General features: G+C 37.2%; 1 protein-coding gene across 6 annotated transcripts in view; it reads right to left on the bottom strand.

Annotated features, from left to right (window-relative positions):
• Window positions 1-14,614, bottom strand: part of ABCC4 (ATP binding cassette subfamily C member 4) — a 225,174-nt gene that overhangs the window by 31,118 nt on the left and 179,442 nt on the right. For 5 of the 6 annotated variants that reach the window (XM_040699617.2, XM_046941333.1, XM_046941337.1 and 2 more), the window contains 6 exons: window positions 14,023-14,123; window positions 11,793-11,984; window positions 8,432-8,488; window positions 7,042-7,197; window positions 2,919-3,008; window positions 2,278-2,450 (listed from right to left, as the gene is read on the bottom strand). In XM_040699617.2, the coding sequence (XP_040555551.1) occupies window positions 2,278-2,450; window positions 2,919-3,008; window positions 7,042-7,197; window positions 8,432-8,488; window positions 11,793-11,984; window positions 14,023-14,123 (769 nt within the window). The remainder of the gene's footprint in view (window positions 1-2,277; window positions 2,451-2,918; window positions 3,009-7,041; window positions 7,198-8,431; window positions 8,489-11,792; window positions 11,985-14,022; window positions 14,124-14,614) is intronic. The other variant, NM_001030819.2, reaches the window with a different exon arrangement.

Genomic DNA, 14,614 nt, shown 5'->3' with positions numbered 1-14,614 from the left:
GACTAACAAACTGAACTGTGTGCAATGACTGTTTTTAAGCAGAGTCAATGAATAACTGATGTGAAAATGGGGCAGTGGACTGCATTTACAAGTGGTAAAAACACAGGTTAACACACACTACTGTGTACACTCAGTGCACAGAAAGCTCAGTATTTTGAACTTGGTGTTAAAAATAAGTCTCAAAGACTACAGATATTGTTTCAATATACCAACAAAGTGACAGCAGGAAGATTTTTCAGCTCTTCTGCTCCATATTTCAAATCACCTTCCCAAATCACTTAACTGCTATAGAAGTATTCCATTCTTAGGGATAAGAATTCTAGCTTCAGGACCAGAAAGATAAAATCAAATCAATGCTTGTCATTCATTACATACAACATGGAAGCAGTCTGACTTAGAGGAACCTTCTTCATAGCAAACTCCTCCTCTCTCTTACAACAGCACTGCCATCCCTGCAGTTTGCAGAACACCCAGTACCTATGAGAGGCAGGGTACTTGTGGGAGCTCAAAGATGTAGAAAGAAGAAAGACGCACTCCAAATTCCTTCCCTTTATTCTTTTGCTCAACTTCACTGAACAGCAAAGATGAATGGCTTAGCCAAGCTGAAGAACCATGGTGAACAGTTCCTCAGCCCTGAGGAATGTCATATCCCCTGCCTCATACCATCTCACCCACTCCTCTCCCTTTCCCACCCTCAAATCCTGTTTTGTCACGTTTGCTTTCAGGTTGAATCGGAGGGAGGCGCGGTTGCAGCAGCGGTCCAGGTAAAAAGATGAAGAGCCAGAAAAATTAAAAAATGAAGTATAATCTCTACAAGTCAGCAGCAGCACCCCACGGTTTCCTATTCCAGGTGCTTGATACAATGTGCGCTTCCCCTGCCAGGTATGGGGGTTGTGCATCACAAGGGAAGGAGGTTTTCTTTACATTCCAAAAATGCCTCCCTAACTGCTCAGTTAAGCAACACACATCAGCATTTCCTGATCAGCATCCTATCAGATCACACAGCTGAAAAATACTTTGCTCTAGTTTTAGCAACACATTAAGAAAAAGGTAATAATGACTGTAATGCAAACTGAATTCAAAGCAGAAGTTCCAAGCTATTATTTGTATTGTTATGCATAGAGTTGATACAAACAAACATTTACCTTATTATAATATATATTGCAGCACACATTAATCAAGATTAATTAAATGGATAGTGCAAGTTGAGAACACACACGTTAGATGCCAAAATAGGGAAGATGAGTAAGATGGTATTAAATTTCCACAGCTATGATTAATCATAGTTAATCTATCGGTGCTCAGCCAAAAATAAGCTAATAGTCAAAAAAGAAAAAAAAAAGTCAAAGTAAAATTAAACAAAATAAAATAAAGAACCTCTGGAAAAGGAATGCACTTCTCTATAAAGGTTTTAGGAATACACTGTCAGCTGAACAGCAAAGCTACCCTAGTGGCACCACTTCTCCCCCAAGAAGATGTTATAAAAATGAGTCACGCCCAGATGACATACAAAATCCTTAATGCAGCTGTTTGAGGGACTTGCTGTGTTATTGTCCTCTTTGGACTTTGAGTTCCCCCTCAAGCCATAGTTTGTTGGAACTATATATTCAGTTCAGACTAATTGATGCAGTACGTTTGCAGTATTGTTTCCAAAATATTTCCACCAGCATTTCAAATGTTTCAAAAATTAACAGTGGGGGTACTTAGCTATTGGAACAATTTAACAAGCGTTGTCATTGAAAGTTTCTTTCTATTGAGGTTAGATGGCCTTCCAGAAGTACGATCTAGTTAAAATAGGAATGAATTCAGGAAAGTTCTCCTGGCCTGAGTTATACAAGACATGCTTTTTACCTTTTTCAGGGAAGGCTGAGGGGGGAGGGAGGGGAGCTAATTTATTAATTTATTATTTTTCCAGCAGATATTTCTTCCTAGAATCAACAGAACTCAACTTAGTTTCATGGCTATTCTAACATCACCGATCTGCATTTCCAGGTAAGTTCCCATCTATGGCTGCAGGATAAATACACTTTGAATGTTAATCCTCCTATACAACGCACTGAAATTAGGGATATTTTGGGCACATATCCAGTTTACATCGTCTGCTCTGGATCTAAAGCTCAGCTGCCCCATTATGAATAGATAATTATGATAGCGTGGAAAACATAAAACAGCAACACAAGTGACAAGAAATACGAAGCATTTAATTTCATTTCTACAGCACAGGTGATCAAACTAAAAGAACAACAGCTCATCTTAACACAGCATTTTGGTTTTTACCTTGGGTCCACATTTGCTGTTGCTTCATCAATGATAAGGATCCGATTTTTTTTTAGAACCGCTCTGGCAAGACACACCAGCTGTCTCTGACCAACACTAAAATTAGACCCAGATTCTGCCAGCTGTGTCTCCATTTTATTAGGTAGATCTTCCACAGCCTCTTTCAGTTGCACCTGTTGACATGTCAACATATTGTAGGATGAGTAACTCCCTTTCAAATCAGCTATTGTATGTCTGATGACACAGTAATAAGTATGCAAGATTTACCTTTTATATTCTGGCACAAAATGACTAGGTGCCAAGTTGGATTACACAGTGTCAGTTATTAGAATTCTAAAAACATTAAAGCATATTGTTAAGAATCTATTAATGTTCATTAAAACTAAGATATGAATCAAAATGTAACCAAAACATCATCCCAAGGGATAATTTCTTCATAAAAGACTTATGTAACAATATGCATGTCTACACACATGCACAAACAACACACACTGACAAACACAGACACAACGGTCTACCTTTTTCCATCAACAGCCATACCCTTATCAAACCTTAGGAAAACATCTAAAACCTAATGTACACAAGCACAATAGTGTAATTTGGCTTGTAAACATCAGATGTACGTTATTAGATTTATTCACCTCTTCCAAGGCATTCCACAGTTCTTCGTCAGTGTATTCATTGAAAGGATCTAAGTTTTTCCTCATCGTCCCGGTGAACAATACAGGCTCCTAAAACCAAGTAAAATTAGCACTCTATTATAAACACAGGTTTTATTATCACAGTAAGTAAGCTAATAACAGTCAGAATTAACCCACAACACAGAAATATCCTACAACAAGCTATCTTTTATGAAACAAGGAAGAGTACTTAGCACACTGAAAAGGAGGGAAAAAAGAAATTAAATATTCAGACATTGTGTGGAGATAATTTACCAAACAGAGTCGATCTATTTGCAAATTGCTGTACGCAATTATGTCACTTCTCAAATGGGCATTTAGGTGACAGTGTTTTGATGCCATAAGCTATATCTATCTATCTATATATCTATCTTATGGTATATACATATATATATGTTAAATATATACATATAATATATATATATTATATTTATTATTATACATATAATACATATACACATTATATATATATTATATTTAATATATATATGGTGTGTGTATATATATATAGCTTGTAGTATACACATATACTTACATGCAATCACTGCTACCCTGGTATTGTTAATGAAAACCAAAAACTGCTGCTGTCAATAGGCTCAGACTCCCAAATTATGTCTGGGTAGTTTCTGAAATTTGTTTTTACACTAAATAAACCAGAGATGAATTAAAGAGCTCCCAATGCCATTTTTATTCTTTTCTCCCCCTTTACCCCCCTTTCATTTCATAGTATAAAAGCCCTTCAATTTTACCAGAAGAGCCTAAAAGAAACAGCTTCTATCATTTCAGCGCAATGTTTGATTCTTCCTACACATCTATATAACCTACAGTCACAAAGTTAATCTACATGCTTACAGTATCATACCAAGGTTACTAAGAACCAGAGTATTGCTGGGCAAAGGTCTAACCCAAAATAAACCACTGAGTCAAATCAGTACAGTCTCCCATTAAGGTGCCAGTATGGGTTTACCAGTGGTCAAAGCAGCCATTGTTCTACTTCAGTTCCCATTCAAACAAGTAACAGATCATTAATTACATGGACAGAGATCAATGCACATTGAAAAAACATGGTGTTTTTGGTCCAATGGTCCCTGAGCAGCAAGTACTAACTATGGTGATTTGCCAGATCTGAGAATCATGCACTGATACAGCTAAATTTCTCTTAATACTATGTCAAGACAACAACTCAAAAGCTTTAATAGTGTTAATCATAAAAGGAGACTACTCATTAAATAATCAGTTTTGTTTAATTTGGAGAAACCTTATTCCAAATGTTTTCTTTTTTTCCCCCATAAGAGGATGCCTAAACTTGTATTTCATTACTTCAGCTTATGCTAAGATTAATCTCTCTTGAATGACACCCTACCTAACTCTAGCGATGGCCAGCCCCAAATGGCAGCAGCAAATCGGAAGAGAATTTCAACGTTAAACCTTTTATTAACTTCACATCTAAGCCATTCTGAGTGGCATCAAAGGAGTAACAAACACAGAACACTCCGCAAACAGTGTAAAGGAACGTATGCATTTCTTGATACAGCATGCCAATTACATGAAAGTTTTGCATTGACAATACATGCCGCTAAAAACGTGTTGAATGAACAAAAGGATTTAAAGAACATTAAATGGTTTAAAGAACATTGTTCTTCCAAAACACCTAGAAGGTAATTAGTTCTTTTTTTTTTTTTCTTTTTTTTTTTTTTTAAATACACTATTTGGTGTGTTTTGAAGGTCTTGTTGGGTTTGTTCTCCTTTTCACTCCATTTTTATAGGTCGGTAAAAGAAGGGACTGAATTTAAAAAGTGTTCATAACTACTATAAAAGTCGTAACAGCAGACACACACTGCAACAGTAGATAAGGATATTTTTTAATTACCATTTCTGACACAGATTATTATTCAAAATAGTCTGGTTTATGAGAGGAAAGTAATAAGACAAACCTGTAAATAATTGTTGTAAAAATGCTTGCAGTCAGGGAGGCAGACAATATTTGCATAGAAAAGATTTACAAACAACCTTCACACAGCTCCATCCAAACAAGCAATTAGAAGCCTAAGCAGATTTTTATTTCTCCAGGTAGGTATTTAAGCTTACATACAAGAAAACTTCAGTCTTGCCTCATTACTCTCTAGGAATGGTTTAGTTTAGCGTGCCTTATAATTTAAACGAACATCTCTCTCTCTCTGGTGTCTTTTTTCTTTTCTTTTAAAGCTTCCCACATAATTACAAAGGTACTTGCTGCAAAATAACTGCCTGTTATGTGACTATTTCTATTATTGACACTAGTATTATTAATGTTGTACAAAGATAGTGTTTGTCACTTGGTTTACTACAGCACAAATCTTATTCCAAACCCTTCTCCTGTTCTTACTACCACCACTTCAACATCCTTCAGACACTTAAAGCCCTTTGAGCCCACAGTGAAAACCCTATCACAATGTTCTACTGGATTAAAATTGTTTATGGCCATAAGCCAGTGTCAGTAAGATGCTGTATACAAAGAAATAAATAATGAAAATGATGTGTAACTAAATACAGTGAATTTTGAGTATCTGCATAACTCAATGTGTAGAAACTGTACTTGACCAACAGCTTTCCTGCCTCAACGCTGTATTTTAGTCAACGGGATTGCATGCTTCCCGATGTGGAAACCACCTGCAAAAGGGCGGGGCTTTGGGAAAGCTGCAGACCACCTTAAAAGAACTGATGACTACATGTATTCAGGAGAAAGGAACTTAGATCCACATGAAGTTCTCTTTAGATCCCAAAAGTCAACTATTTCCATAGTTAGACCAAGTACCTCTGCTGTGCACAAAGAAAGACTTCAGCATACAGAAACAAAAAGCAGCCTGCATTAGGCAACAATCCAGTTGTTGGTGATTATTTATTTATTTTTAACAAGACATATACCTTCTTTCTCTGACTTCTATTCTTGGGAAAATAAAAACAAAGAAACAAATAAAAAACAACAAAAAAGGCATGTACTCCAATGAGGGCTGGAACCACTGTTCATTGCCACTTTTATCAGATTCTGAATTCAAAGAAAGTAATGTAAACGCTATGACTGCCACCGCGATGACAGACTAGGAAAGATTCAGATAAAACTATGGCCAAAGAACTCTAAATACAACTTCCATAACAAAATACAAAGATTTGAGAATTAGCATTAAACACAGTAAATGAATTCCTCTGGCTTCCAGTCTACTGTTCTATCAACAAGCAAAAAAAAAAAACAACACAAGATAATTATTTGCCACAGAGGTGAACTTTGCATGGGTAACGTATGAGCTTTTCCCTCTTCTTTTGTTCTCTGCTGGAGAAGAATTAGCCCTCTTATGAAACGTAGTAATCTGCACAGACACTGCCTTCAGGAAGTTCTGAGGTTACACATAAACCTTCTCTTCTTCACTGCCTCATTCAAAAGGCAGACAATAGAAGACAACACTTCTGGCCTACTGGACTTCTTAGAACATCCTTTCTTCTGTTCCAACATCAGAGATGAATCCATTCCCAACACTGTCTCCCCCCCCCCCCCCCCCCCCCCCCCCCCTTCTGTGGCAGCCTTTCCTATATTCAGCATTTGAAGATCACCAAGTTCTTATCTATGGTCAGAATGATCCACTCTTTCTTCCCCTCCCTGTTCTCCTCTCCAACCCTCTCTCCACAGTGGAAACTCTAGTAGCTCACTTACAGTTGGCACATGCACTCTTTCTAGACCTAGCCTCAGTCGGTTCATACAGGAGTGCCTACAGAGGTGAATGTGGGTCCTCAAAGTCCCTTACTAAGAAAGCTTCAGGCAATGCATCAGGTGAGAGTTTCTGCTTAAGGAGAAACTGACATCAGAGGACTGCTGAAGCTTTGAGTATTCCTACCTGGTTTTCTTTGCTCATTCCCAGCCATGGAGGACAGCATATTGCTAACATCTACTTGTACTTATTCTGGAGGAACGGAATGAAAACAGAACTAGGAAGAAAACCCTCCAGTTCTCAAAGCTCATTCCATTCTATATATTCTGCATACATATCCTGGCAAAGCATTTCAGTACTACAGCACTACAGGAAAAATGTTTATAGCAAAATCAGTTTCTTACCTGAGGTATAATTGAAATTTTCTTCCTTAAGTCATGGAGGCCTAGCTCTGATGTCAAGTACTTATCAATCCAGATCCTTCCTTCAGGTTCAGCCAACCGAAAGAGGGCTGCTATCAAAGAGCTCTTCCCAGCTCCTGTTCTTCCCACAATTCCAACCTGGAGACCAAACAAAGCTTGTACAATTAAACCAGGAGCCTTGCAATATAAGGAACGGTTTTACAACATCACGGGATTTGTAATAGAACAAACACCAAATAAAAGTACTTCATAATTAAAATTTTTTCAAGAGGAAGAAACCTTCCTGCTAGATTAGTTGGGATTCAGGTGACAATTGGATCCAAAGTGATTTTTTTAAGATCGTATCATTCAAATGTGAAAGAAACACTTTCCTAACAAATATTTTTCCCCTAATGCATTGTGTTTTATTGTGTATATAAGATAGAGGGATTTGATGCATAGAGTAATGTGATTCAAGGCAGTCAATTTTACACAAAATATGGTTTGCGGCTTGACATTAAGTAAATCACTTCAGGCACGCACCTACTTCTCAATCCAGAAAAGGACTCTTATGAGCACTTCAGGAACAATTTATTTCTCCCAGTTTAGAAACTAAGGCTGGTTAGTATGGTTAAGGTAAAGTACTGTAAAGTACTCACATTCTAGAGCCAAAGTAAAGTTAAAACTAGCAGTAGGATTATAAACAGTATTCAGACAGCTTCAGCAGAGAGGATACAAGCACTGAAACTACAGGACAACATGAGCAAGCACAAATTCCCATCTAGACAGGATAAACAGTGAATAATAAAATCACAATGATTCAGGCTTCATTAGGTTCCCCAGGGAAATGAGAAACTGTATACAATGTGAAAAAACAATGCTTTCAGAAAAAAAAAAGAGGTAGAGACGATGCAAAACATGAGATCGCTAACTTTAATGACAGGGAGTAAGATCTACAAATACTATATAAAAATGAGACTTGGGAAAAAGTAAGGCCATTAATAATTAAGAAGAAACAAAATTAGTGATGATTAAATACTACTTGAACTGCAAACTTTTTACAAAAATGTTGTCTGCAGGTGAAGGATTCTTAAAGAAAACAATGTACAGTAATCAACTGTATCATAGAAGGTGATGGGTGTAACTCACTGTGCAGATCTGATTTGGCAGGATTTGTTATTTCCTGCACTCAGTTCTAATAGCAACATTTCCAGAAAAAAATCAACATACTGGAAAGAGTTCAGAGAAGTGCAATGTAAAACTAATATGAGTTGGAGATAGTGATTTTTTGAGAAAGGATTTATGATGATTAAACGTGTACAGTATGGCCTGGCAAAGTGATTCGGGTGCAGAAAGGAAGAAGAAACATGAAAACCTTCATGAGTATACGTACAGACACCAGAGGGCAATTACCCACTGCCTGAGACTCAGATGTATGCAGTAATGACTGCTGGAATGAAATTAAGCACAGGAAACATTACACTGAAGAGCAAGGAAAAACTTTCCAGTAGTCAGAGACCTTCAGCTCAGACAAAGCAACAGTGCCCACATTTGAGCAAAAATACACACAAAGAGCAACTTACACTGCATAATCTAAACACTATTTCCTACTTCCATTTTCTAAGAGAAAAACTTAATCTAACAATTCATTCTTGTGCAACTGTACGTAAACTATGGTGCTTACAAGTAAAGCTACTGCATAATCTAACCACATCTGCTACATTAAATAATAAAATATTTAGTATTCATATTATACCAAACAAAACAATATGAAACAGAGGAAAAAATGGTTCTGAACAGTTACGTTAAATCTCAGAAAGAAAATAATGGAGAATACAGACAAATGGTTACGAAAACAGAAGTTCGATGGTTTCCCTCTAAACGTGAGTGATACACAGCATTGCATTAAGAACATACAGAAAAACAACAACAACAAAAAAAACATTGATACTTAAAATAAAAATGCAGCTGCTCTGCATATTGTCAAAATCCCACTTACAGTTTGGCATCAAATGAAAGGACTATGCTGCTCAGCATTTAGAAGAATCTATTTGTATTTTTGGTCCAATTGACTACAGGCTGCTGAAAATTAACATGAATTTGAAACAGTTCTCCCTATACACACTTTTTAAAAAAAAACCACTGTATTCTTTTGAGATCCACATCCCTAACCAGTGCAAACACAAGGATGGTCTGCAAACAGAAGTCCTAGCCACCTAGCAGGAATCACCTAGCCAGGATTTTGTAGCCTTGATGTAAGCCATGTGTATACACCAGAGTACACCTGCTACACTGGACCCATCATTACTCAAAAGTCACTTGTACTTCAAAGCAGAGCTGCACAAAAAATGAGAGTGAGATGTACAGCTTGTCAGCTACTGCTCTCAAACTGCTCTTGCTACCCCTCAGGCAACCTCCCCTTCATGCTACACTCTAAGAGTTTTTGTGTGAACAGCAACCATGCCATAAATCTAGATCCTTACCCTCCTAACTTTTTTGTGTAGTCATGCCCTCCGATTTAGGATTTGTTGAGGCAACGTGCACTTAACAATTCATAGCCAATAATCATTCATAAGTTGCTGAATTCAACTAACCTTCCTAAAACAAAGATAGAGGTGGTTACAAATTAGGTCTGCACATGCTAATCTGCTTCAGAGACCTGACTTTTCACATAGGTAAATAGCGAGAAGACAAGGGGGAATGGTTGGCAACTAAAAAAGGGAAGATTTAGATTAGATATCAGGGGGAAATTTTTCACTATGAGGGTTGTGAGGCACTGGCACAGCTGCCCAGAGAAGCTGTGCGTGCCCCATCCCTGACGGTGGTCAAGGCCAGGTTGGATGAAGCCCTGGGCAGCCTGAGCTGGTCAGTTAGCAGCCCTACCCACGACAGGGGGTTGGGACTAGGTGGGTTTTAAGGTCCCTTCCAATCCAAATTGTTCTATGATTCTATGACTCACCTATACTACCAGAGCACAGCTGGCTGCTGGCACAACTCCTTGTGAGAGCATCCTCTAGTCTGTCTCAGGCAAACTGCACTGGGTTAGCAAAGACAGTTAAATCAGAAGGACCCTCCTTGCCTACTCTGACTATAGGGAGATACTAAACACAGAGACATGCAGCCCAGGTGGCAGGTGCAAAGACACCACAACCCATAAGTGACCTCTTAGAAGTTCTCTCTTCTATTCTTCCTGCATCTAGAGCCTGGCAGACTGGGTGCTCAGTCAGTTATAAGAAAATCTAAGCATGTGGCAGAAGTTTAAATTCATCAGTTCCATGAGAGGCACTGCAGTCACCAGAAGTCAGAAGTAACCAGGGGTATGAGCAAGCTCACAATGACAGCCCCATGGGTAGAACCCCCCAGTGCATCAGAAGCCTGGTTCTGAAGAGACACTTCTCCATAATTAAGAACAATATAAGGGGCACACAGATGCTTGAAAGATTTATTTTACACAGTGGCAGTCTACTGCAGTATTGTGAAAAACATCATAGAAAAAAACATGAAATTCTTGGCAATGGTTTCAAGCTGAACAAATTCACTTCAGGATGACAAAACCACAGCACAACCAGAGCAAAAATAAATATACCCACTCAAGCCTCCTCCTCCTGCCCCTACCAAGAAGTGAGTAATACAACATTATTATCTCTTCCTTCCATTTTATTATCATTATTAGTACTTTATTTCTCTCCCTAAGAAAAGTAAACTGCCTCGTCTGCTATTACACTGGGGTGATGTATTACAGCTGAAGAGACGGCCCATAGGCAAGAAAAGTTCTTTTTCTTAAACACCTTTTTTTTTTTTAACTCATCCATACTTAATTCCATGCAGTGAAGTTGTGTTGAATTCTTCTAACACGCATGTTATTAAAAGGGTCCACTTGAGGAACAAAACAGGTTTGGGACTGAATGGAAAAGCATGTTACAAATGAGGCAAGGGTAATGATTGTAGAGAGTTGAACCAGCCTCCTAGGGAAGATATCCTAATCAAAAAAGTACATGTATATTTGAAATGTAGCAAAGTGTGAATTAGCACTGTAGGGCTCTAATTTAATTTTGTCTGTGGGGGAGACCTTCCTTGCAGCACTCCTTCAATTGGGATAGTGTCAAAATTGGGGAGGATGAGTCAAATTTGCAGAGGAGGAAGAGTTTTATTTCTATGTTTCTTTTGGCTACCAATCTAATTAACAGCAACAGTTAATTGGATTGTTAGCCAAAAGGAACTGAAATTAAATCCCCAACTCTAAAGTTATACAATGGATCTATATTTCTTTCTTCTCTCTTCCATTCTGGGGTCTGTGCAAGAACATGTACATTCCTTATATGCAGTTGTCTCTGACCACTTTCTATGTTGATACCCTTCATTCCATTTCTGTTTCCTTTACTGAATTCCCGATTTCCTAATGCAGCTCCATCTGCTTTGGATTTTAACAAACATTTTGGGTTTTGTTCATATTCTGAATGTCACCCACTTTCTGATGAAATCTAAATTTTATCAGAGTTATCAAATATTTTTAACCTTTTGTTTTGATATACAGAAATGTAACGTTCCTGGGTTCATTGATGCTATATTTACAGGAAATAAAGAAGCTCCGACTGATGTTATTAAGTATGATCACCTTATTTTTTAAAATTACAATTATCTGATTTCCTAACATTCATGTATTTCACAGTGTCTTTTTGTAACACAGCTTCTTTTCAACTTATTATCTTTGCTTAATTCCTATAAACGGCCCAAACAACCAGCCATATACATACCTTTTCTTCTGGTTTAATAACAACAGACAAATGTCTTAACACCAAAGGTCCATCTAGACTGTAAGTGAAGTTAACATTTTCAAATGCTATCATTCCATGGCTTGGCCATTCAGGTGGTGGATGCTTGTTAGTCTCCCAGGGGGCTTCTTTTTCAAGATCTGTGTATTCCATTACTCTTTCTACTGATATCATCTAAGGGGAGGAAGGAAGACAGATCCATAGATTTCAGTTTAATCTATTTTTTCAGCACGCACACACACATATATACACACGTGGATTTTTACTGTGAAGATTCAATGGAAATTATTCCAGAGCTTTTCCTTCAGGCACAGATAGGAGTGCTTGGAACTGTCCTATACTTACTTTAGAAAACTGAATCAAAGAGATTAACTACAACTTGGAGTACGTGCCTAAGTTTTAAGAAATTTAAGCTAAGATTGCTGTCAGCCTTGGCTAGTTTGACACCATTTCACTGTGTATTAGGAAAACAGAGATAGAAATGAAACTGCTATATAAGCTACAAGCAGACCAATGATAGCTACTAGCAACATAACATATCAAAAATTACCATCTTCACCTTCTCTTTTTTGTCCTCCTCATTACCACTGCACTAATGCTTTTTAATATGTCACAATCAACTCCAAAATCTAAGATAGCTGTTACACCTTATTATTGCCTTAATATTCAGTAAAACTTGTTTCCCTGTGCATTTTATGTCAGATATTAAATAAATGGCAGTATTTGATGTTGTCTTTAGTCTTAGGGAGGGAAGAAAAATAGAAGTTGAGTTATCTAGGCACTCCTTCTTCTCTCTCAGGTAAATAATAAAAGTTACATTTAGGCTTTGGCACACATTCTCACCCATACAACTACTCTGTACAGCTTATTTTGCTTAATTGTATCTATGCATAGATGGATTTTAAAAAAGCCGTAATAAAGATATCCAGTAAGCTTACCTTCCCTGGAGTGGCTTTAAAGGACATGAGTCACCAGGCAACAAGTTCTCTAACCTCACTGCCACCTACCCATTCCACACTACACAAGAGGCTCAGATGAAAAATGTGTGAAGAAAGAAATAGATAGAAATAGATAGAAAGGGAACTGTTCTTGCCTCCCTCAAAAATAGTCAGCCTTTAGTAACACGAGATTCCTGTTGGATACCCGCCTGTCAAAGATGCTAATCACTGCTCCATAAAATGGTCAATATTCCACAAGAAAGCCAGCTAGTGAATGGTGAGACATTTTCCTCCAAGGTATTTTTGAATCACAGCCTCTCTCGGAGTAACTCACTACACAAGAACCCAATAGATAAATCCTTCCTAGCTAGTACAAAAAGTACTATTTCCTATTTCCCCAGAGTCTGTGACCATTAGCTTATTCATGTCTGAAAAACACTATGAAGAAGCAAGGTGCTAGCCAAAAAAACCCATCGTCACCACCAATAACACACCTAATACTGTTATTTATTTAATCTGCTATTAAACATAGTTTTGTTCCTTTTATTAAAGGAATATGTATGTCTCCTAGAGTATGACCATATTTACAAGCAACCTTCACCTTTCAACACAAACAGGTTTATGATGCAGTATGTTCCTTTTATAACCCTTTTTCCTTACATATTAGCTTAAAAAGAAAACAGGCAAAATACGGCATGCTAGTATATGTTGTAAATTGGTTAAAACTATACTGCTTTACATACATTCAAAACCACACTGTCCTCTCAGGTGAGTATAAACTTAAATATTTTCAAATATTTGCTAACTTAAAACAAGGTAAGAACGTGTAAGCCTTTACAGTGAATTAACGAGATCTTAAAAATTCTAATGATGGATACAAACATAAATAAAACATGCAGTAATGCATAGCAAAAAATTTCAAATCTCCAATGTCAAAAAATCTTTCAGAAAAAATCTTACTTATTGAGGGATTCATTTTATGTAATTTAGTGACTTTGAATGCAGATGTCTACATCAAAACTAGACAGCCTTCTTTCTACTGAAAAAGGGAGATTATAAAGAGATGGACAATTCATCTGAATAGACATTCAAAATCAATGAGACAAATTATACTCTAGAAGAAGCTGTTTTTCTCTACTGTCTGTAAGTAGTGCTTTAGGTGCCCGATAAGGTAATTAACATCCTAAGTTAACTAAGAAGACTACCATCCTTAAAGCATCATGTCACAACTACACAAAGGAACCAAGAAACGAAAAGGAAGAAATTAACGTTACCAGGTTTTCAACTTCAGCACTTTGTCTAACACCCCACTGGAATGTTCCCATGAGAGTGATTGCATAGGACAGTGCCAAACCAACTTGCCCCGCATTCAAAGCTGAAGAACAAAGAAAAAAGAGAACCAAATATGTACACTGCTAATTACACAATTCTACTTAACTTCACTTTCATGAGGTTTCTTACATGATGGAAGTATCACAGCCAGAATTTTGTTTGGTTACACTATACTTACCATCTGTGTGTGCAATGAGTAGCTCCAGGCAGAATAGTTTCTTGCAGCACTTTCTGGGGGTATGTTTTGGGAATTATTTGTATGTTTGAAATGAATCTTGATACTTGGCCAGGTATTTTATCTAAAAACTGAGACTCGGTCTCAAGACCACACTTACATATCTCATTAGGGTCATTCCTATCCAGCTAAGCATTGGTAATTTTCCAGTCATTTAATAAGGGAATGATATCAGACTCTAGATCTAAACAAAAAATAATCGCAAAATGATTTCAACTTAAGAACATTTACATAAACTCTGTACAGTTTTAAGTGATCAGATAAAATAAAACTGTACAGAATATTTTTCCTCTATTTAC

The sequence above is a fragment of the Gallus gallus genome, chromosome 1, assembly GCF_016699485.2.
Source record: "Gallus gallus isolate bGalGal1 chromosome 1, bGalGal1.mat.broiler.GRCg7b, whole genome shotgun sequence".
NCBI classification, from domain to species: Eukaryota; Metazoa; Chordata; class Aves; order Galliformes; family Phasianidae; genus Gallus; species Gallus gallus.
Note: the sequence above shows the minus strand (reverse complement) of the source record. Positions and strands in the feature narration are given on the sequence as shown.